The 25,372-nt window shown below is 35.5% G+C and overlaps 1 protein-coding gene across 1 annotated transcript in view; it reads left to right on the plus strand.

The window, feature by feature from the left end:
• LOC150107424 (uncharacterized) overlaps positions 1-25,372 on the plus strand; it is a 185,242-nt gene that overhangs the window by 116,753 nt on the left and 43,117 nt on the right. The window contains exon 7 of the mRNA XM_090391285.1: positions 16,453-16,591. Coding sequence (XP_090247411.1) covers positions 16,453-16,591 — 139 coding nt within the window. The remainder of the gene's footprint in view (positions 1-16,452; positions 16,592-25,372) is intronic.

The following is a 25,372-nucleotide window of genomic DNA, read 5'->3' on the forward strand; positions in this document are numbered from 1 at the left end:
GTCCCGAGCGGCTTGTGATCACGTGACGCGCGGCAGACAAAGCGTATAGGTAATACAGTACTCGTATTGCAAGACGTCGCTTTTTTATCAAGTTAAAATTTATTAAATATGTTTGCTTGTCTTGCAAAACACTCACAGACCAAGTTACTCGTAATCCAAGGTACCACTGTATTTTAAAAAATTGCAAAAAAATGACAAAAATTATCTATCCATAAACAACAAAGCATCAGAATTCCATTAAAAAAAACTTCCAGATTAACTTTACTAACAATCCAAGATCACAGTTCTAATATCAATGACATGTACCCCCCCCCCACCACCACCACTTACAAATGTCAAAACCCAATATGTTACTCAACTTTCTCATTATATTGTGCGTGATGCTTTTCACATAATAAATTGAGTTTATTTCTTTATCCAAGTGTGAACAAACAAAGTTTGCGCCTGAAAGTATCTTCAGGACTGGGGGTAAGGTGGTGCAACTCGTTGCAAAGGTGGAGCAAGCTAACATCACTCTTATCGCAGTATCTCCCATAATACAAAACACATCTCCTTGCGGATATGTATAATGTTATGCATTGAGAAGGGCCGCTACCCAGACTAGTTTCGACCTTTATTGAGGTCTCTTCAGTGGGAGCCAGGCCCAAGTGGAGATACCAGGCAGAAGCATTAGCAAGGTCATCTCTACCTATAGGAGTTGCCAAAATGATCATGCTTTGAATACATAGAACTGACTGGAAAGGTACCTATTGTTTACAATCACACCAAAACGTGGTATGAGTGTAAATTTAAGGAGGCCTGTAACAAAAATGACTTTCATTTTAATGTTAATACATAAGTGTAGTTATGCGCTTTGGCATATCTTTATATGATCTGCTTTGTCTTGAGATTTTTTTTGCTTCTCTTTGCTTCCCACTCTCCTAACTTTATGAACTCGATATTTATCCCTCAAAGTCAATCACATGCAATCTAATTAGCCTAACAGCAAGATAATCTTCCTTGGTGATTTCAACATCCACAATTCTGACTTGCTTCCATTTTCTCAAACCTCACAGATTAAGCTGGAGGAGAAGCCAAACTGTTTACTGGCAGTAATGATTTTTTAACACAAATTGTTTACTAACCCACCAGAATTCCAAATAATCTTCATAATTTTTCCAATATCTTGAACTTCTTAACTGTCTCCCTCCAAATATACCATTGATGTCCACTCTCCTCTTGACATCTTACCATATCCTTGCCCATGTTTCATTTTCTACAGTTTTATCCTTCTCTCAGTTATTCTCTGCCTTGCATCTTGTAGCTACAGTGGTGCCAATTGGGATGAACGCTGATGTCTAGGCCCTGTTTTCATCCTTCATCCATTTTTGAAGAGAAACTTGAGATTAAAGCATGTTACATTTGATCAGGGTGGAAGTCTCAGTTAAGGACATGTCTGTTTTGCCACCTATTGTTAAGTGATTATATCATACTAATATGGAAAATAGCTAGGTATATGGATGTTCCAATTAGGAAAGGTTACGCTGCTGAATTACAAAGCTGGAGATTGACAAACTCAGGAGAATACTTTGTTCAATCACATAGTATCTCTTACTGAATGAATCATCATTGCATGGAAAGCTTTACAAAGATATTTAAATGATGCAGTATCTGAATGTGTTTGTAGAGTTTGACAAACAGAGTGGGAGTGAAATTAATATACAAATGTATTAAGCAGGGTTTCAAAAGAAGATAATGATGTGGAAGGAATATCACAAGAATAAGGATTAGAGGAGTTATGAAAGATATAAAGTGCAAGCTAGAAAAAAGCATTGTATGGGAAGTTAAGTCTGGGTTGCCTGACTTAGCTTCCTTTTGGGTTGCCTTTAGCTTACTGTGTAGGCTAAAGGCAACCCAAAATAATTTTATTCTTGTGCTGTAAGTAAAAGAAAGAATGAATATAGAAGAATAAAGTTACTGAATGTAGACAATACCCTTGTGTCAGAAGCAGATGATTGTTCAAATGATCTCGCTTTGGTTAGACCTCTCAACCTGTTGTATGTAGTATGGTGCACAGGGGGCTATCACTACATTGGACGAAGAGACAAAGGCGTGAGAGTTAATCTCCAGAGATGTTTCATAACCTGGTTATAAGTTATGCAACAGGTTATAAGAATTCAGAAACGGGGACAGATGTGATATCAGCTTGTATGTTAATTAAATGTTCATTTGAGCTGGTTAAGCCTTTGACATATTTGTATAATTTGAGTCTCAGCTCAGGAAAAATCCCACAGGAATGGAAAGAATATGGTAGACCCATTGTAGTGATGAAAAAACTGTGTTTAACTACTGATGTATAAGTATGATAGGTCAATAATTAGACATATATCAGAGTGGTGGTGAAGATTTTTAGAGAAGCTGATAAGAACTTGCATACAAGAAATAGGTTGACAGACAAGCTATGGTTAGCAAGGAACAACACGGATTTACTAAAGGGAAGTCATATCTGAGAAATTTGCTCATATTTTTTAATGATACAGCTCAGCTGGATGAAGAGAATGGTTATACTGTGATACTGATAGACTTTGCTAGGGTGTTTGATAACATACCACAAGAAAGCCTAATGCATATACTGGAGGATATAGGATTAAAATATAAACTATTCATTTGGATAAGCATGTAATTGGATAAAGATGGATAGGTATCAGAAAATCACTGACGATATATGGGAAAGAGAGGTGCAAATCTGTCAAATTTAAGGTGACCAGTCCTTGGACAATTGTTATTCAATCTATGCATTAGACCTGACAAGAGATTTGCTAATGATGCAAAGATAGGCAGGGCCATCATTCTAATTGCTCTGCCTATCTTTGCATCATTGATATATATATATGTATATACATACAGAATAGTTTGAATAGACTGGGAATGAGAACAGTTGATAACGGTTATCAATTCAGTGTCACTAAGTAACATAATGTACTTTGGCATGATGAGATTTTCAATTGTGTATGATGTTTTGGAGAATTCTTAGAGAAACCGTTGAAGCCAAGGATCTCAGAAATATAGTGGATATGAAGTTGACGTTCAAAGGTCACAGCAAAAATTTCAAATTTAACTCATAGGATAATTGCATTGCTGAAACTAACATTGACACATGAAGATGAAGAACTCATTTTGCCTTTTTATACATGGCCTTGACATGACCACACTTGGACTACAGTACACAGATTTGGTGTCCTAGATTCCAAGGGGAATAAAGAAGTTGTAGAAATAATGCAAAGAAGAGTTACAAAGATGTAGCGGATTTGTGGAAATGTAGATTTATGAAGACTGAGAATATGTGCACTTCATACACTGGTAAACAGGAAAAACAGAGGTGATATAAACTATATATGTCTATAAACTTTAAAAGGGTGTTATAGGATATCAGTTGAAGAAATTGTTCGTTATATTGAAGGTAAGAAGAGGACAAGGGAACATTTGTGAAAGTTAAGTTTGTGTGTAGTTAAGAAATGGGTGAGAGCTAGATTTTTTTTTTCACAGAGCAGTGAGTGTATGGACCAGTTGCTTGTTGAAGTGGTGAGTGTAAATGAGAAGAGAAGGTATAATAGCAGCTGGTGTGAGTAATATATGATCTCTCTCAGCAAGTCCTTGAGGGCACTCTGGAGGTCTTCGATGATACTATTCATTTACTGACTGAAATGGAAGATGATTACTTGACACAGGAGTGACAAACCACTTTCTCTAACCTAAACAGATGTCTCAAGTAGCCTATCACATGTATTTCAGAAGTGACTGGAACAGTGCAAAATTTTTGTAACATATGAAGGACATTACTTTGAAAAAAAGAAATAAACTATGCTAAATCTTGATGAACTCGCATATCAAATAATGACTCTAGCAATATTCCTTCTAATTTTTGCCAGTCCATGTGCATATGAAAAACATCTTGTACACAGGTTTCCAGTCTCCGACTCAACATGTGTGGTAGCCTATGCTCACAATAGCAAAAGTTACAGGCCACAAACTCCTTGACAGCATCCTTGGCATTACCATTTCAGCACATTAATCCAGTCACTTAAAATTTAAAAAAATCATAGTTCTTTTCCACTTTAATTTCAGCAGTGACATTTTGAGAGTTTAATATACTAAAACTGCTAATGTAATATTTCTCATTAATGTTACCCTTTTTTCGTCCAGCATAAGCTGTAAAATTACTACAAAAATCCATCACCATTTATACGAGTTCAATTGACTGTACTCTCTAGACAGTGGACACTTTAAATTAAAGATGCCAAGAAATTATATTCTTGGTTTAATCCTTTATTCAAGTTTAGGCAAATAAATATTTGCACATGAAGTAACATTACGACTGGGCTACCTGTATATAGACTAATGACTTCACAATAATTGCCTTAGTATCCCATAATGCAATGCACATATCATTACGGACATGTATAATGCTATGCGTTATGGAAAGGACCACTACCCAGACCGGTTTCGACCTTTATTGAGGTGAAAAAGTAAAGTAGCCTGTCATAGGCCTTGAGTAGTTAGTATAGGGATGCAAGAGAGCCTGATAGTATTAGGAGAAAGAAAGACAGATAGATAGCATGAGAGATAGAGAAAAAGCCTCAGCTCTTTTATATCATCGTATAGCCAAAGGCTATCAGTTTTCCTTTTTCACCAACCTCGTATAAATGAACAACCAAAAGACCAATTAATACTAAAGCGCAAAAATGATTGATACCTAGGTGGTTAGCCCCATCTGGGTTAACTGCCTTGAGAGTTGGCCTTCTCTTCCTGGGATTGCTCTCCAGTCATCCATGCAATTGACTATAAAACCACATTGAATTAAATGGGTGGAACTATTTAAAAAACCTCTCATAGCAAAATTAGACAGAATTTTATATCCCCCCTGGTGAATACTGCATAATGTGGGTGGTCTACACCATCTAGTGATAAATTTGATATCTCCTAGAATGCTTCTTTCTAAATACAAAAATCGTCTGACTGAACAATAAAATTTCCACAATACAATATTATAAAGCATTTTGATGTCATATTGCTGGTTTTCAAATCCATGTTTCTAACTTCTAACTTTCCTTAAATGGTATTTTAATTCATTAATTATAAAAATCAAAATTCTCTTCCCATTGCTGACAGGTGGTGGATATTGTAAAAAAATAACCTGTTCTGTTGTAAGTAATGGAATGCCCAACACATTACATAATCTGTTCCAAATATGCAGGGCAAGAGGGCAGCTGTAGAATGCATGTTCTACTGTTTCCAATTGGTAACAGATGTCACAGATTGGATCTCCATTGTTAATATTTACTTGATAGTATTGACCGGAAGGCAGCCATATGCAATTCTCCAAGCATGATCCCTCCTGACCTTTATTGAGGTCTCATCAGTGGGTGCCAGATTCAGCAGTGATACCAAGGTTGAAGTAATGCAGAAGTCATATTTTCATATACAAGTAGTCAAAAGGTGTCATACCTTATTACTGAACTACTCTGCATTAGAGAAACATGTCTGACAGTTTTTTCACTTGGTTATACTATAAATTAAAGAGGCCAAGAAATTATATTCTTAATTTAATCCTTTATGCAAGTGTAAGCAAATAAAAATTTGTGCATGAAGTAACATCACAACTGGTCTACTTGTATATATATAGGCTAATGAACCTCACATTAATTGCCTTAGTATCCCACGATGCAATGCATCCTTATGGACGTGCATTATGCAGTATTTTAGTAATAAGGTGTGACACCTTTTGACTAATTGTATATGGAAATATGACTTCAGCATTACTTCAACCTTTGTATGACTTCTGGGTAGTGGTCCTTCCTATAATGCATAGCATTATGGGATACTAAGGCAGTTAATGTGAAGTCAATCTATATACAAGTAGCCCAGTCTTGATGTTACTTCACATGCAAATTTTTATTTGCTTCCACATAGAATTACATCTATGACTATAAATATTAATAAAGTGTTGTACCTTAGTATCCCACGATGCAATGCATCCTTATGGACGTGCATTATGCAGTATTTTAGTAATAAGGTGTGACACCTTTTGACTAATTGTATATGGAAATATGACTTCAGCATTACTTCAACCTTTGTATGACTTCTGGGTAGTGGTCCTTCCTATAATGCATAGCATTATGGGATACTAAGGCAGTTAATGTGAAGTCAATCTATATACAAGTAGCCCAGTCTTGATGTTACTTCACATGCAAATTTTTATTTGCTTCCACATAGAATTACATCTATGACTATAAATATTAATAAAGTGTTGTACCTAAAAATAATACAAAGTCATGCACCCGCCTCTGGACATTCGGAAGAGGAGATAGAGGAATTCTATGAAGAATTAGAAGATTGTTTAAAATTAAATCAGAATAAATGGGCCATAGTAATGGGATATTTTAATTGTAAAATTGGAATGAAGGGCAATAACAAAACAAGTGTAGGAGAGTTTCGTATTGGAGATGGAAATGTAAGAAGAGAAAGACTAGTAAGATTTCCAGGAAGTCAGGATCCATTTATAATGAATGCATTTTATAAAAAAAGAAGGGCACAAAAATGGACATGACAGTTGTCTGATGGTATTACAAAAAAATGAAATAGACTTTATTTTGAATAACAGAAAATTAATAGATGATATATCAGTAATAAATGAGATAGATTTTGAAAAGGACCATAGAATGGTCAGAGCTAAAATCAAATTAAACAATGGAAAAAAATAGGAGAAAAACAAAAAGAACTGGTGTTAAAATAGATAATAATATGATTAGAACATGGTATAAAAATTTTAAATGATTTTGATAGCAAAATACAAGAATGGAAAACATTATATCATCAATAGAGAAATCTAATGTGAAAATGATAAAAACATAGCAAAAAAGTAAAGTAGGAACTAATAGATTAAGTCAAAATACTAAAGGCTTGATTAAGAAAAGTGAAGAATTGAGAAGGAAAAGACACAAAGATTACTAAGGAAGAAATAAAATTTATTGAATTTAGAAAACTAATGAAAAGATAAGAAATGATATTAGAAGCCATAACTTCAATAAAGTAAAAGAAATTATAGAAAATAATAAATCATTGAAAGTAATAGGTCAGAAACCCTGGTCGGTTCTCCGCATTCCTTTAACCTCCACATAGCCGTTAAAGGAATGCGGAGAACCGACCAGGGCTTCTGACCTAATGTTCAATCTCATCTTCTCTTGGTGCACCCTGTTGGGTATCTACCTGGATACTGAACGAACGAGGATGGGCTGCCAATTTGAGATTTAGCCAACCAAATTGTATTCCTATTGGTTAAACCAAAATAAAAAGTGATGGTACGACATGACAAAATTTCATGCTGGCTGGGGCGTCGCCCGGTTAAACAAGGCCCACTGTTGTTTTCGCCAGGAAACCAGGGTGAACAGCGAAAAGTCAGCTACTGGAACAAATCTGAAAACAAACCCCAACTCAACATCACCAAAGTTAAAGATCGGTACTATCAACATAAGAAGCCTGAATCGCAAAGAAATGGAGCTAGCTGAGGAATTAGATAAGTACCAGATCGACATAATAGGGGTGACTGTAACAAAAAAGACAAAAACTGGTGAGATCTTTCTGAGCAATAAATACAAAATGTTATATTCAGGCAATGACAATCAAGGAAAAGAAGGAGTAGCCATAGTATTCAACACAAAAAGTATGAGGCTAATCTTCTTGAATGGCAGTCAGTCGTCTCAAGTAGAGTAATGTGGGCAAATATGAGAATGGGGAACTGAACAATGAGACTTATTTGTGCCTATGGTCCCACAGAAGGTTGTACTAAGGTAGAAGTGGGGGAATTTTTTGAGGCTTTAGAAAAAGCAACTGACACAATGAAAAAGGAAAAGTTGGTCCTTGTTGGGGATCTGAATAGCAGAGTAGGAAATGATTGTGAGACATACAAAAATATTTTGGGAAAATTTGGAGAAAAGAGCAAAGCTAATAATAATGGTAAATATCTGTTGGATTTCTCCTCAGGACATGGACTGGTTATTACTAACACCATGTTCCAACATAAAAATGTGCACAAATTCACATGGAGAGAAGAGGCTAGGAATAAGAAAAGTCTCATTGACTATGTTATTGTTGATAGTGATGTTTTCTCCCTTGTGCAGGACACCAGAGTGTACAGAGGATTTGATATTGGAAGTGATCACTATTTAGTCTTGAGCAGAATAAAATTGAATTTCATATTGAAAAGAAGAACATGTAAGCAAGTTTTAAAAGAATAAAAGTTGAGCAGCTCTCAGATGTGATCTGTAGATTAAAATACACAAATATTATTCAAGAAAAAATGAAAGAGTTTGAGAACAGGAACTAAACCTTGGAGATTCAGTGGCAAACTCTGAAGAAAATCCTGAATGATTCAGCCAGAGAGGAGTGTGGTGAGGTTGTCTGCAAGGATAGAAAAATCTGAACTCCCTGGTGGACACAGGAAGTTAAAGAGGCAGTGACGGAAAAGAAGAAAGCATATCAAAAGTTTCTGGCAAATAAGTCAGCTTGTGCTCTTAGAGAATACAGAGACAAATGCAAGAATACTAAACACAGTGTAAAACTACTTAAACAAAAGTCATGGGAGGAGTTTGGCAAGAATATAGAAAATAAATATCAAGAAGGTGGCAAAATATTCTGGAGCTTGTTAAAGAAGCTTAGAAATGGAGGAAAGAGTGCTGTAAAAGGAGTTAGAGATGATAAAGGTGACATGAAAACAGGAGAAAAAGATATCCTTGAAGTATGGAGTAATTACTTTGAAAAACTGCTAAATGAAACAAACAGTGATGACAGCACAGTAGTAAAAAACACTCACCAGGCATGCAGTCAGGAATACATACATACTTGAAGTAGAAAAAGCCACCAAAGGCTTGAAATGTGGAAAGGCAGCAGGAGTAGATGATATTCGACCAGAAATGCTGAAGTGTGGTGGTATAAGAGTCTTACAGTGGCTGCACTGCATAGTTCAGAAAGCCTGGACAGAGGGACGAATTCCCGATGATTGGAGTAGAGCTGTCATAGTACCCATATATAAAAAGGGTTATAAAACTGAATGTGAGAATTACAGAGGTATTTCCCTACTGAGTGTTTCTGGCAAGATCTATGCAAGTATACTTGAGAAACGGTTGAGAAGAATTGTGGAAGAAAAGCTTGGTGAAGAACAAGCTGGATTCAGGCCAAATAGAGGCTTTCAGGAGCAGATCTTCACTTTACGACAAAGTCGAGAAAGCATGGGAAGATAACAGAGATCTGTATTTAAGTTTTGTCGATTTGGAAAAGGCATATGACAAGGTGCCAAGAGAGAAGCTATTCAATACGCTACAGTTATATGGTGTCAATGGGGCATTATATCAAGCAATACTTAGTCTTTATTTGAATTGTAAGTCAGCAGTTAGAAATGAAGGAAGTACAGGAAGATGGTTTAATGTTAAATCTGGTGTGAGACAAGGATATACATTATCCTCTCTGTTATTCATTATCTATATGGATCACATTATGAAGGAAAGTGGTATTAAACCTGATATCAAAATTGGAGATGTTAATGTCAGCTCTTTGCTTTATGCGGATGATGTTATACTTATCAATAAATCCGCTACGAGTCTGCAAGATTCTCTGACTAAATTGAATAACTGTTGTAATAGATATGGTATGAAGGTCAGCAATAAAAAGACAAAGACAATGAAAATAGGCAGAATCATTGAAAATGTCAACTGTGTTGTGAATGGAGAACCTGTGGAACAAGTAAAACATTTCAGCTACTTAGGCACGATTTTTAATGAAGATGGTAAATTAAATATAGAAATAGACAACAGAATCAGCAAAGCTGGTATGGTGGGAAGTCAATTGAATAAATTCATATGGAATAAGAGAGAAATTAGTCGGAACACTAAATTAACTGTATACAAGACAGTGTTCAAACCAGTTTTAACTTATGGATCTGAGAGCTGTGTCAGAAGTAAAAACTAGAGACTGCAGATATGAAAGTCCTGAGAAAGATTAGAGGCGTGAACAGATGGCATCAATGGCAATATCATATTAAAAACGAGGATATTAGGAAAGAATTTGACATTGTCAACATCCAGGAATTCGTTAGCAGAGCTAATCTCAGGTGGTATGGTCACTTAAACAGAATGGGTGAAGAAAGATTAGCAAAACAAGCGTTCTCTGCCAGGTTGGCAGCAAAACGACCCAGAGGAAGACCAAGATATAGGTAGATTGATACGGTACAAAGTCCCTTAGACGATAGAAACGATCTGATAATGTTGGAGTCTTGACAAGTAACAGACTGGTTTGGAGGAAAATTGTAAATTGGAAGTTAGTAATGATGTAATTTTTTTCATGTAATACTATCATATCCTGTACACCCCTTGAAGGTACATGGCAGGAATTTGATGATAATGAAAGTAATACAAAAGGAAACTAATAACGGAAAGAACTGGATTATATATCTCAAAAATAAAACAAGGAGATAAAATATGAAAGAAATTTAATAATGAAAATATGTGAAGACTTTATACCAAGTCCAAGAAATCTTGGACCTGCTGAAAATGAAGAAAATGATGAAGCCGAGATGGTACTGAAAATAATGGTATCATCTCTATTAGTGGAGAAAGTCATCATCAAATTCCTGCCATGTACCCTCAAGGGGTGTACAGGATATGACAGTACTACACGAAAAAATTACATCATTACTAACTTCCTATCTACAATTTTCCTCCAAATCAGTCTGTTACTTGTCAAGACTCCAACATTATCAGATCTTATATTTCTATCGTCTAAGGCACTTTGTACCGTATCAATCCACCTATATCTTGGTCTTCCTCTGGGTCGTTTTCCTGCCAACCTGGCAGAGAACACTTGTTTTGCTAATCTTTCCTCTCCCATTCTATTTAAGTGACCATACCATCTGAGATTAGCTCTGCTAACGCTTTCCTGGATGCTGACAATGTCAAGTTCTTTCCTAATATCCTCATTTTTAATATGATATTGCCATTGATGCCGTTCACGCCTCTAATCTTTCTCAGGACTCTCATACCTGCGGTCTCTAGTCTTTGGTCAAGTGTTTTACTTCTGACCCAGCTCTCAGATCCATAAGTTAAAATTGGTTTGAACACAGTCTTGTATACAGCTAATTTAGTGTTCCGACTAATTTCTTTCTTATTCCATATGAATTTATTCAATTGACTTCCCACCATACCAGCTTTGCTGATTCTGTTGTCTATTTCTATATTTAGTTTACCATCTTCAGTAAAAATTGTGCCTAAGTAGCTGAAATGTTTTACTTGTTCCACAGGTTCTCCATTCACAACACAGTTGAGATTTTCAATGATTCTGCCTATTTTCATTGTCTTTGTGTTTTTATTGCTGACCTTCATACCATATCTATTACAACAGCTATTCAATTTAGTCAGAGAATCTTGCAGACTTGTAGCGGATTTATTTAGAAGTATAACATCATCCGCATAAAGCAAAGAGCTGACATTAACATCTCCAATTTTGATATCAGGTTTAATACCACATTCCTTCATAATGTGATCCATATAGATAATGAATAACAGAGGGGATAATGTACATCCTTGTCTCACACCAGATTTAACATTAAACCATCTTCCTTTACTTCCTTCAATTCTAACTGCTGACTCACAACTGAAATAAAGACTAAGTATTGCTTGATATAATGCCCCATCGACACCATATAACTGCAGCGTATTGAATAGCTTCTCTCTTGGCACCTTGTCATATGCCTTTTCCAAATCGACAAAACTTAAATACAGATCTTTGTTATATTCCCATGCTTTCTCGACTATTTGTCGTAAAGTGAAGATCTGATCCTGACAGCCTCTATTTGGCCTGAATCCAGCTTGTTCTTCACCAAGCTTTTCTTCCACAATTCTTCTCAACTGTTTCTCAAGTATACTTGCATAGATCTTGCCAGGAACACTCAGTAGGGAAATAACTCTGTAATTTTCACAATCAGTTTTATTTCCCTTTTTATATATGGGTACTATGAGAGCTCTACTCCAATCATTGGGAATTTGTCCCTTTGTCCAGGCTTTCTGAACTATGCAGTGCAGCCACTGTAAGACTCTTATACCACCATACTTCAGCATTTCTGGTCGAATATCATCTACTCCTGCTGCCTTTCCACATTTCAAGCCTTTGATGGCTTTTTCTACTTCAAGTATGGATATGTATTCCTGACTGCATGCCTGGTCAGTGTTTTTTATCACTGTGCTGTCATCACTGCTTGTTTCATTTAGCAGTTTTTCAAAGTAATTACTCCATACTTCAAGGATATCTTTTTCTCCTGTTTTCATTTCACCTTTATCATCTCTAATTCCTTTTACAGCACTCTTTCCTCCATTCCTAAGCTTCTTCAACAACCTCCAGAATATTTTGCCACCTTCTTGATATTTATTTTCTATATTCTTGCCAAAGTCCTCCCATGACTTGTTTAGCTAGTTTTACACACTGCTTAGCTTTCTTACATTTGTCTCTGTATTCTGTAAGAGTAAAAGCTGACTTATTTGCCAGGAACTTTTGATATGCTTTCTTCTTTTCCTTCACTGCCTCTTTAACTTCCTGTGTCCACCAGGGAGTTCTGATTTTTTTATCTTTGCACACAACCTCACCACATGCCTCTCTGGCAGAATCAATCAATGTTTCCTTCAGAGTTTGCCACCGAATCTCCAAGGTTTGATTCCTGTTCTCAAACTCTTTCATTTTCTTTTCAATAATATTTCTGTATTTTAGTCTACAGTTCACATCTGAGAGCTGCTCAACTTTTATTCGCTTTAAAACTTTCTTACATGTTATTCTTTTCAATATGAAATTCAATTTTATCCTGCTCAAGACTAAATAGTGATCACTTCCAATTTCAAATCCTCTGTACACTCTGGTGTCCTGCACCAGGGAGAAAACATCACTATCAACAATAACACAGTCAATAAGACTTTTCTTATTCCTAGCCTCTTCTCTCCATGTGAATTTGTGCACATTTTTATGTTGGAACATGGTGTTAGTAATAACCAGTCCATGTCCTGAGGAGAAATCCAACAGATATTTACCATTATTATTAGCTTTGCTCTTTTCTCCAAATTTTCCCAAAATATTTTTGTATGTCTCACAATCATTTCCTACTCTACTATTTAGATCCCCAACAAGGACCAACTTTTCCTTTTTCATTGTGTCAGTTGCTTTTTCTAAAGCCTCAAAAAATTCCTCCACTTCTACCTTAGTAGAACCTTCTGTGGGACCATAGGCACAAATAAGTCTCATTATCCAGTTCCCCATTCTCATATTTGCCCACATTACTCTACTTGAGACTGACTGCCATTCAAGAAGATTAGCCTAGTATTTTGTGTTGAATACTATGGCTACTCCTTCTTTTCCTTGATTGTTATTGCCTGAATATAACATTTTGTATTTATTGCTCAGAAAGATCTCACCAGTTTTGGTCTTTTTTGTTTCAGTCACCCCTATTATGTCGATCTGGTACTTATCTAATTCCTCAGCTATCTCCATTTCTTTGCCATTCAGGCTTCTTACGTTGATAGTACCGATCTTTAACTCTGGTGATGTTGAGTTGGGGTTTGTTTTCAGATTTGTTCCAGTAGCTGACTTTTCGCTGTTCGCCCTGGTTCCCTGGCGAAAATAATGGGGGCCTTGTTTAACCGGGCGACGCCCCAGCCGGCATGAAATTTTGTCATGTTGTACCATTATTTTTAATTTTTTTTAACCAATAAGAATACAATTTGGTCGGCTAAATCCCAAATTGCCAGCCCATCCTCGTTCGTTCAGTATCAAAGTAGATACCCAACAGGGTGCACCACGAGAAGGTGAGGATTGGACATTAGGTCAGAAGCCCTGGTCGGTTCTCCGCATTCCTTTAGAGGCTATGTGGAGGTCTCCTCTCAGTTATACAGCTTTGACCCTTAAGCACCACCTTAGTGGAGAAAGTTATTGAAGAAATTAAATTTTGCAAAAGCCCAAGTGAAGATGGAATAGTGGCTGAACATTTAAAGGCAGGAGGAAGGACATTATGGAAGGAATTGAGTTTGTTATTTAATGAGATCATCAAACAAGAAAATACTTCTGAACAATATAACAATGCAATTATAGTCCCAATCCACAAAAAAGGAAATAAAGAAGAAATAAATAATTACAGATCAATCAGCCTATTATCACAGGTATATAAACTGTTTTCAAAAATATTGCTAAATAGATTAATGATAAAGTTGGATGAAACTCAACCAGTTTAGAACAAGCTGGTTTTAGAAAAAATTTTCTTCTTCAGACCATATTCATACTATAAACCAACTAATTGAAAAAACCAATGAATACCATATAGACTTTCATATGATATTTATAGATTACACAAAGACTTTTAACTCCATATTTCAAGACGAAATGATAGAAGCATTGGAAAAACAGAATATATAAAAGAAATATATTAGGCTAATAAATAAACTATATGAACAAGCAACAGTGAGAATAAAACTTGAAAACACAGGAAAACCATTCCAAATACAGAGAGGAATAAGACAGGGAGATCCAGTTTCAACCAAACTGTTCAGTGCAACATTAGAAGAAATATTTAAAAAAACTAAATTGGGAAGAGAAAGAAATTAATATAAATGTGGAGTAACTCAACCATCTAAGATTTGTCAATGACATAGTATTCGTTGCAAAGAGAAGAACTACAATCTATGACAAATGAACTATAATGAGAACGCCATTTACCATAAAAAGAAAATATAACTATAGACGGAAAAGAATTAGATCAAGTAGATGAATATATCTCTTTTGGACAAACAGTAAGTTTTAAAGAAAGACAAAATAAAGACATCAACAGAAGAATCATTGGAGGTAATAGTCTTTAATATACTGAAAGAACACATAACAGGATAACTAACATTGTGTTTAAAAAGGAAAATATTCAACAGCTGTGTAATACCAGTGTTTACAATATGGTAGTGAAATATGGAGCATAACAGAGAAATAATGTGAAGATTTGAGGATAGCACAGAGAAAACTGGAAAGAAGAATGCTGAAAATTATTAAATAGGATAAAATTAAGAATGAAGAAATAAGAAAACAAACAGGAGTAAGAGATATAATCAAAGTGATAAAAAAAAATTTAAATGGAGATGGGCTGGTCATGTAGGCAGAATGAAAGTGAACAAGATTGATGATGGAATAGCAACCAAGAGAGAGAGAGGAAAAGGGGTAGAGAAGAAGATGGAGAGATGATATCCAGACGTGGCGAGGAATGAATTGGTAGTCGGAGACAAAAGAGAAAGAAAAATGGAAGTTGGGGGGAGACCTGCAGTGGACAAAGAAAGGCTAAAAAGAAGTTGGAAAGCGTTAAAGCACAGCTTCAAAAATACAACTGAAATCTACTGGCCACAAAAAAAAATTTACTCACCCAAGGTATACGAGTAGTCTCCATAGCTCATTCAGTATAGATGAAGCCCTTTTGGTCAGAAAGACCTGTGTTTGATTCCCATGGTGTGAGGAACCTTTATCTGGTCTCTTTCAACTAAAGGTGAGTTAACCGATCTCATATGGAGTTGGAGGGTTTTTCATCCCTCAAAACAAGCAAACCAGTCCCGTGAAAACACACACACGGCTACAGTCGTAAAATATACTATGGCAAAGAAGGCAACGGGAAATCACCTTGATCATAAATCATCTCCCTAGTATGGTAGCATATAGCTACCTATCCCCACCAGCTGTATGGCTGAAGGAGTAGGATAGGATAAGTCATCCAAAGTAATGTTATTGATAAGATTGCTGTGATACAAATTTATGCTAACAAATGACGTTAATATGTAAAAGCAACGTTATGCTGAACTTTTAGACTTATAGGCAGAAACTGGTATCTTATATCAGATTGCACATTAATCATATATTTCATGTTTTAATGTTGAATGTTCATATTGCTTAGTTCTTTCAATGAGCAGTACTTAATTACAGCAGGTCATACAAAGTTCAAAAGATATGCCATTATTTCAGTTCACATTCATTAAGGGAATCTTAACACATTCCTTACAACAGTAGTAGCTGCTGAACCTCTGGGAAGAGAATGTAATAATTTGCCATTTGGTCTGTATTACTACAGTGGTCTGGTATATGAATTAAAATAAGTTCTCAATTTATAAGGGGGAAGTTGCTGAATAAATGCTTTAATGTTTGGATTTATTTGAAATTCAAGTTTCACTTGAAGTCAGATGGACGTTGTGCTCTAACTTACATGAACTTTTTTGTATTATGCACTCTCTAAATTTTATCATAAAAATTAATGCGTGCTGTGTAATATAGATAATTTTATGAAACTTTTTTGAAAAAAAATTTGAGTTATGAAAAATAACCCATGAAGTTTTTTGCTTTCTCATTTATAATACTGTTTACTTTCAGTTGCCAAAAGATATGAGCATCTCATGGAACCCTCGTCTTAGAAAAACAGCAGGGTGTTGCTTTTATAGAAGAGACTGTTCTTTCCGTTTGGGAAGAACAGCAAGAATTGAGTTAGCACCTAAGGTTGTTGACAGTGCTCGTAAGTATATTAAGTGTTACTATTTTATTGGTTTCTTGCATATAGGTTTAAGTTTGTATGCATAATGAGAAACTCTTTGATTTTGTTCATCTAACATCAGCATTATCATCATGTTCTTGATATGTATCCTCAGAGGGGGAATGCTGTGATTGCGTACTACATAATTAAGTTTACATTATTGCTATCTCCCTATTAGCAATTTTCTTCTAAATAAATGTCATGGAGTCATGACAAATAATGTTATTTGTCATGCCCCCCCCCCAGTATCTTCTGATCTTATGTTTCATTCCTCTAAGGGGGTCGCCAAAGTTATTTGCCTGTCGACTCCTTCAAGCGTTTCTTGACTTTTTATCGACCTCCTATATTTTACTATTACGTAATTATAATAGGACAAGCAAAAAAAAAAAAAGACGCTTATGTGAGTTTTTGATTGTTTATTGTATGTATAATGTAGTATATATTATTATATTACTATTAATACTACTATTACTATCACTGGTATTACTAGTGATATTAATAAGCTACTGGTATTACTACCAGTGCTGCTCAACTCTTCAACATAGAGAAGTTTAGTTCGTGAATGAATAACGATTGAATTATAATATGTATGTTGATGAATTTTAGAACATTAACGCTCACTTGTATGTCGATGCGCAAAAATGATAAAATGATAAAAATGACGTATTGGTAAATACGTCATTTTGGCCTACTTGATTGGCCTCAGTAACTATTTTCATGACCTTACTCCATCTTACAGGTCCTATTCATGGACCTGTAAGATGGAGGTACTGATCCCACGATTCACTCTTAATTGCATTGTCATTACCTCCATGTCTTTTGTCATGGAGGTAATCCAAGTTAACCGAATTAAATATTACCCATACAATGATGTCTTATATTTTTCTGTCAACTCCCAATCGAATCCTGAGCCCGAATCGACCCCTAACAATGTCATATCGACCCTTTTGGCGGCCACTGCTCTAAGGCATTGATTTATCATTAGTTTGCCATCTTCATTAATAAAATGTTCAAAATAACTTAATGAAGTTATTTTGCTTGTTCTATAGGTTCTCTATTGATAATGCACTTGATATTTTCCCTTAATCATATAAGACAGACTTTCTGAAAGTATAGTTTCTCAAAGGGACTATATAGTTTTCCTGGTGGACTGGGAGATAAATATGTAGGGTTAGCTGGCAAAGCTAACCCTACATATGTCAGATACTTGTATTTAGGGAAAGTACATGGTGAAATTTTGTTCTGCCAAATTTTGCATGTTAAGACCACAGGAGCAGATGTGAACGGGACACAATGTTTGGTCTTTGCACTGACAGCACTGAAACAACGATATGCAAAAGGAAGGAAGGACCTTTCTGCATGTTTTTATATCAATTCTATCATTGGTAACAGTAACATACTGTGCATTCATCATTTACAACTTGGTAAGAATATGCAAAAGGTCTTAAAACAGTTGTAAATAAAGCAGTAAAATTGTAAACTACATCAAGGGCTACTCTGAATCATATTTTTAAAATCTGGTGCGACGACATGGGCAGTAACATATATTGCTTCTATTTCATACTGAAGTTTGTCTATCTTGTGGGAAAAGTTTTTACCTGTTTCTTTGAATTCAAGAAGAGATCAATCTGCAGGAAATTTTCTCTATAATTCTCACATTCAGTTTTATTTCTCTTTTATAGATGGCTACTGTGAAAGCTCAATTAAAAATTCAACTCTCTGACTAGGCCTTTTGAATTATGCAGTGTAGCCTCTGTAAAATGTTTATACCTCCATGTTTGAGAATTTTTGGTTAAAGTAATTACTCCACACATCTAGAGAATACCTTTATTATCAGTTTTCATGTTACCGTTATTACCTCTGATTCCTTTTACTGTACTGTTCTGTGTTCTTACCGGAATACAAATAACAATTTGAATTTTTATTCTTATTATTTACAGATACCTTCTGGAAACGAGGGTGGTCTGAAGGTGGCAAGATTTATTTTTTTCTAAGTTGGTACATCTGTCATAAGCATCCATGTGAAATTGCAACTCATTCTATCTAGTAGTTTGTTTTATACAGCTGTTTGAAGCCAAAGTGTTGCTTCTTATCCCTTGAAATGGGTAAAATTGAGTATCGTGCAATTATAAAATTCTTTGTAAAGAAGGTTTTACAAAGCCAAAAGAAATTCATTCGAAGTTCATAAAAGTTTATGGGTACTCTTTTCCTTCGTTTTCAACAATTAAGAAATCGGCTGGCGAGTTTGAACTTAGCCATACAAGCCTTGAAGATGAACTTCGTGAAGGATGTCCAAAAAGCGTAACATCACCAGAAATCATTGACCAAGTGCACAATATGGTATTGAATAACCAGCAAGTCAAAGTGCGTGAAAAAAACGTGCAGGATATACTTTGCACAAAGAATTGCAAATGAAAAAGCTTTGCACAAGATGGATGCCATGCTTGCTCACAGCAGATCAAAAACGCACCTGCATGAAAATCTCTGAACAATGCTTGGAGCATTTTAACAAGAATAAAACTGATTTTGTGGATCGATTTATTACTATGGATGAGACTTGTATTCACCATTACACATCAGAATCCAAACAGCAGTCAAAACAGTGGACAGAAGCCAGTTGTTCAGTGCCAAAGAAGACAAAGTTGGTTCCATCAGCAGGAATGGTCATGGTATCTGTGTTTTGGGATGCTAAAGGCATGTTGTTTATTAATTATCATGAAAAGGGTAAAACAATAACCTGGGAATATTATTCCGATCTTTTAACCAGACTAGACGAAAAAATTCATGAGAGAAGACCCAGTTTGCAGAAAGAAAAAATCATCTTTCATCAGGACAGTGCACCTGTCCACAAAAGTGTTTTGGCAATGGGAAAATTAAGGGATCTGCACTATGAATTGTTGGAACATCCACTTTATTCCCCAGATTTGGCACCCCTCTGACTTCTATCTCTTCCCAAAACTAAAACTCTTCCTCGCTGGTCATTTTTCTTTGAATCGAGAGGTGATTGCAGCTGTAAAGGTGTATTTCGCAGATCTTACTGAGAACCACTAAATGAAATCATAAATTCTTTTTTTTAGTCTTAGGTCGAGGACTTTTCAGACCACCCTCGTTTTGGAACTATTGCATCTTTTTTCCCCCCATAATTTCAAATGGTTTACACACGAGAGCCAAAACTTGTAATTAGAACTCTAGGCTGAGTTTTGTAATTAGTATGGTTATTCCAGGACAATGACAACATTTACCACTCCAGAAAAATCAAGATTTGACAGTCGTTTACTCGTTGAAAACTATTAATAAGCAGCTATACCACCGCTATTAACACAACTCAGAAACACAAGACAATCCAAAAGGTTATATTTCCTTACCACATATCAGCTCGCTCTCCACGAAACTAAGAAGAATTTTAAGAAAGTTCAACATAAAAACCTGTTTCTCTACTCTTCCTAAACTAAGATCGATTTTAAGCAAATACAAACAAGCTCACAACCATCTACAATTCCCAGGAGTGTACAAAATCACGTGTGACTGCGGGAAGCAATACTATGGCCAAACTGAAAAATCCATCCTCCTACGTCTAGAAGAACACCAGAGAGACTTTGCCTACAAAAGAGCTAGAGCAAGTGCCCTGTCAAGCCATGTACTGTTTTCAGTAAACACAAATGATGAAGGCCGTCAACATGAGATAAACTGGACAACAACCTCAAACCTTCATATATGTCGTGACGAGGTGGGGCGACGCATAGTTGAGTCTAAGGAAATTGTTATGGACCCTCTTCACATAAATAATAACCTCAGCTGTAATCTACCGGACTCTTTCAGCTCTGCTATCCGATATTGGCACATGCGTTAAATCAGACGCACGCAGCTACTTAACAATAGAACTTCAACACGGACTGTAGCTACAGTTCAAAGCTACCTGATTTTATAATAGTCGTTTTATGGTGATACAATATTTCTTATAGTGTTTACTCTTTCTATGTTCCAACACCTGAAGAAGTCGGACAATCCGATGAAACATGTTGCGTTTTGAATAAATTTAATTGTTATTCTAGTCTCGGTTATAGTCAGTATATATAAATATGAATATATATATATATATATTGTTGGATTCTGATTATATAGAGATTGAAGTAATTATTATTTGTTTCAGAATCCAACATGATCTTCCATCACATAGGCAAAACTTGTAAATATTATTTAATGTAAATCACTTATTTTACAATTAAATATTCATATAACTACCTTAATTTTGTCTAATATTAAATTAATTATTCAAAGATATATGTATTAATAATGAAAATACTGTATTAAATATTATTAAGTTATTTTATTTATTACTATGTTAATATTATAGAATTTGTACTTGATAATTTTAACTGCGTATTAATTGAAATGTAAATATTCTCTATTTATTTCTGTTATAGAAGTTTAGAGTTATGCAATAGCTCAATTTTATTATATTTTATTTGTTGTCATGAAGATGCATGAAGAAGCGAGCACGAGTGGAACAGAGCGTGAGCTAGGACAAGGATAATAAAAAAAATTATATAGAGGTAACAAAGAGGAAGTTGGAACGGAAATTTTGAAGTGAAAGGAAGCAAGGGTATAAACTAGAGAGGTGGAAGTATATGAACAGTTCTCAAGGGCAGAAGTTAAAAGGGATAATATTTATAAGCGAGCAAAGACGAAGTGAATCTTATAGTTAGCTGAAGGTGAAGTCAGCAGTAATAATAAAAGGAATTTAATGCCGCAATCGGATAATATAAAGAAACTGGACGTTCAGTGAAGAATTTTGATTAAATCCAGTTAGTCTAGAATTGCGACTTAATTCTAAATTGCCCTAAGGAGAACTGCACAGTGTTTAATTGTCTATTGAGTGGTAACAAGGATAATTAAAGTACCCTACAGTTGATATCTAGAGTTGTGAAGTGTGATTAATAGTGTTTTAGTTATAACTGTGGTGAAGTTTTATAAATGTGTTCTTAAGTATAATAAATATATTTTGAAAGTTATTCACAACGTATTGATGTACTAGGAACTGTTTCTGGTAAGCACTGTCATATTGATTTATTTCAATGCATGAAGAATTGAATGCTAGTTACGCTACGTCAAGCATAACTTTAACTGTGGAAATTCTTTGAGATTGAGAACTGAAAATAAAAATTGTTTGAAAGATATTTGCAGCAATCAGTGCCTGCGGTGGTCTGTAAGCGTAAAGCATAGCTGAGAATTGTGTGGAAACCTTTTAGATAGGAAGTTCTATTATATATAATTAAGTGTAGGAACTTTGTGTCTGAAAAAAACTGAGAAAGTGTATGTGAAAGTTTGGAAGATTGAATTAATGTGATTGACTTGACCTAATGTTTAACTTGGTCCTATTATTTGAAATTAGAAGTAGAATTTATGTGTGTATTATATAGCTTATATTAAATGTTTTATTTTCTTAATATAATTATTGTGTTTGCCTGAATTCCTTTTTATTGCACCGTTCATAAAAATATTCGAATCTTGCGGGAATCCCAAGTGGAAAACAAATACTTCGGCCAGAATGAATGAGAAGACTGCTAGCTAACTATCTGTGAATTGATCCTGCTATTTTATATCAACTAATCTAAGGATAGAGTGGCGCAGTATAATAGAAATTTCTCTACCTTAGATTGGTGACCAATTCACAATTAGTTGTTTTATTTTAAGAAAGTGACTTATAACAGGGGTGCTTAAGGGTCAAAGCTGTATAACTGAGAGGAGACCTCCACATAGCCTTTAAAGGAATGCGGAGAACCGACCAGGGCTTCTGACCTAATGTCCAATCCTCACCTTCTCGTGGTGCACCCTGTTGGGTATCTACTTTGATACTGAACGAACGAGGATGGGCTGGTAATTTGGGATTTAGTCGACCAAATTGTATTCTTATTGGTTAAACCAAAATAAAAAATGATGGTACAACATGACAAAATTTCATGCCGGCTGGGGCGTCGCCCGGTTAAACAAGGCCCCCGTTGTTTTCGCCAGGGAACCAGGGCGAACAGCGAAAAGTCAGCTACTGGAACAAATCTGAAAACAAACCCCAAGTCAACATCACCAGAGTTAAAGATCGGTACTATCAACGTAAGAAGCCTGAATGGCAAAGAAATGGAGCTAGCTGAGGAATTAGATAAGTACCAGATCGACACATAATAGGGGTGACTGAAACAAAAAAGACCAAAACTAGTGAGATCTTTCTGAGCAATAAATACAAAATGTTATATTCAGGCAATGACAATCAAGGAAAAGAAGGAGTAGCCATAGTATTCAACACAAAATACGAGGCTAATCTTCTTGAATGGCAGTCAGTCTCAAGTAGAGTAATGTGGGCAAATATGAGAATGGGGAACTGGACAATGAGACTTATTTGTGCCTATGGTCCCACAGAAGGTTCTACTAAGGTAGAAGTGGAGGAATTTTTTGAGGCTTTAGAAAAAGCAACTGACACAATGAAAAAGGAAAAGTTGGTCCTTGTTGGGGATCTAAATAGCAGAGTAGGAAATGATTGTGAGACATACAGAAATATTTTGGGAAAGTTTGGAGAAAAGAGCAAAGCTAATAATAATGGCAAATCTCTGTTGGATTTCTGCTCAGGACATGGACTGGTTATTACTAACACCATGTTCCAACATAAAAATGTGCACAAATTCACATGGAGAGAAGAGGCCTAGGAATAAGAAAAGTCTCATTGACTATGTTATTGTTGATAGTGATGTTTTCTCCCTGGTGCAGGACACCAGAGTGTACAGAGGATTTGAAATTGGAAGCGATCACTATTTAGTCTTGAGCAGGATAAAATCGAATTTCATATTGAAAAGAATAACATGTAAGAAAGTTTTAAAGCGAATAAAAGTTGAGCAGCTCTCAGATGTGAACTGCAGACTAAAATACAGAAATATTATTGAAAAGAAAATGAAAGAGTTTGAGAACAGGAATCAAACCTTGGAGATTCAGTGGCAAACTCTGAAGAAAACATTGATTGATTCTGCCAGAGAGGCATGTGGTGAGGTTGTGTGCAAGGATAAAAAAATCAGAACTCCCTGGTGGACACAGGAAGTTAAAGAGGCAGTGAAGGAAAAGAAGAAAGCTTTTACTCTTACAGAATACAGAGACAAATGTAAGAAAGCTAAACAGTGTGTACAACTAGCTAAACAAAAGTCATGGGAGGACTTTGGCAAGAATATAGAAAATAAATATCAAGAAGGTGGCAAAATATTCTGGAGGTTGTTGAAGAAGCTTAGGAATGGAGGAAAGAGTGCTGTAAAAGGAGTTAGAGATGATAAAGGTGACATGAAAACAGAAGAAAAAGATATCCTTGAAGTATGGAGTAATTACTTTGAAAAACTGCTAAATGAAACAAGCAGTGATGACAGCACAGCGATAAAAAAAAACACTGACCAGGCATGCAGTCAGGAATACATATCCATACTTGAAGTAGAAAAAGAAATCAAAGGCTTGAAATGTGGAAAGGCAGCAGGAGTAGATGATATTCGACCAGAAATGCTGAAGTATGGTGGTATAAAAGTCTTACAGTGGCTGCACTGCATAGTTCAAAAAGCCTGGACAGAGAGACAAATTCCCGATGATTGGAGTAGAGCTCTCATAGTACCCATATATAAAAAGGGAAATAAAACTGAATGTGAGAATTACAGAGTTATTTCCCTACTGAGTGTTCCTGGCAAGATCTATGCAAGTATACTTGAGAAACGGTTGAGAAGAATTGTGGAAGAAAAGCTTGGTGAAGAACAAGCTGGATTCAGGCCAAATAGAGGCTGTCAGGATCAGATCTTCACTTTACGACAAATAGTCGAGAAAGCATGAGAATATATCAAAGATCTGTATTTAAGTTTTGTCGATTTGAAAAAGGCATATGACAAGGTGCCAAGAGAGAAGCTATTCAATACGCTGCAGTTATACGGTGTCAATGGGGCATTATATCAAGCAATACTTAGTCTTTATTTGAGTTGTAAGTCAGCAGTTAGAATTGAAGGAAGTACAGGAAGATGGTTTAATATTAAATCTGGTGTGAGACAAGGATGTACATTATCCCCTCTGTTATTCATTATATATATATGGATCACATTATGAAGGAAAGTGGTATTAAACCTGATATCAAAATTGCAGTTGTTAATGTCAGCTCTTTGCTTTATGCGGATGATGTTGTACTTCTAAATAAATCCGCTAAAAGTCTGCAAGATTCTCTGACTAAATTGAATAGCTGTTGTAATAGATATGGTATGAAGGTCAGCAATAAAAAGACAAAGACAATGAAAATAGGCAACATCATTGAAAATGTCAACTGTGTTGTGAATGGAAAACCTGTGGAACAAGTAAAACATTTCAGCTATTTAGGCACGATTTTTAGTGAAGATGGTAAATTAAATACAGAAATAGACAACAGAATCAGCAAAACTGGTATGGTGGGAAGTCAATTGAATAAATTCATATGGAAGAAGAGAGAAATTAGTCGGAACACTAAATTAGCTGTATACAAGACAGTGTTCAAACCATTTTTAACTTATGGATCTGAGAGCTGGGTCAGAAGTAAAACACTTGACCAAACACTAGAGACTGCAGATATGAGATTCCTGAGAAAGATTATAGGCATGAACAGATGGCATCAATGGCAATATCATATTAAAAATGAGGATATTAGGAAAGAATTTGACATTGTCAGCATCCAGGAATGCATTAGCAAAGCTAATCTCAGGTGGTATGGTCACTTAAACAGAATGGGTG

Source organism: Typopeltis vanoorti, chromosome 4 (assembly GCF_054136105.1).
Source record: "Typopeltis vanoorti isolate ZY-2024b chromosome 4, IOZ_Tvanoo_1.0, whole genome shotgun sequence".
Taxonomy (NCBI): Eukaryota; Metazoa; Arthropoda; class Arachnida; order Uropygi; family Thelyphonidae; genus Typopeltis; species Typopeltis vanoorti.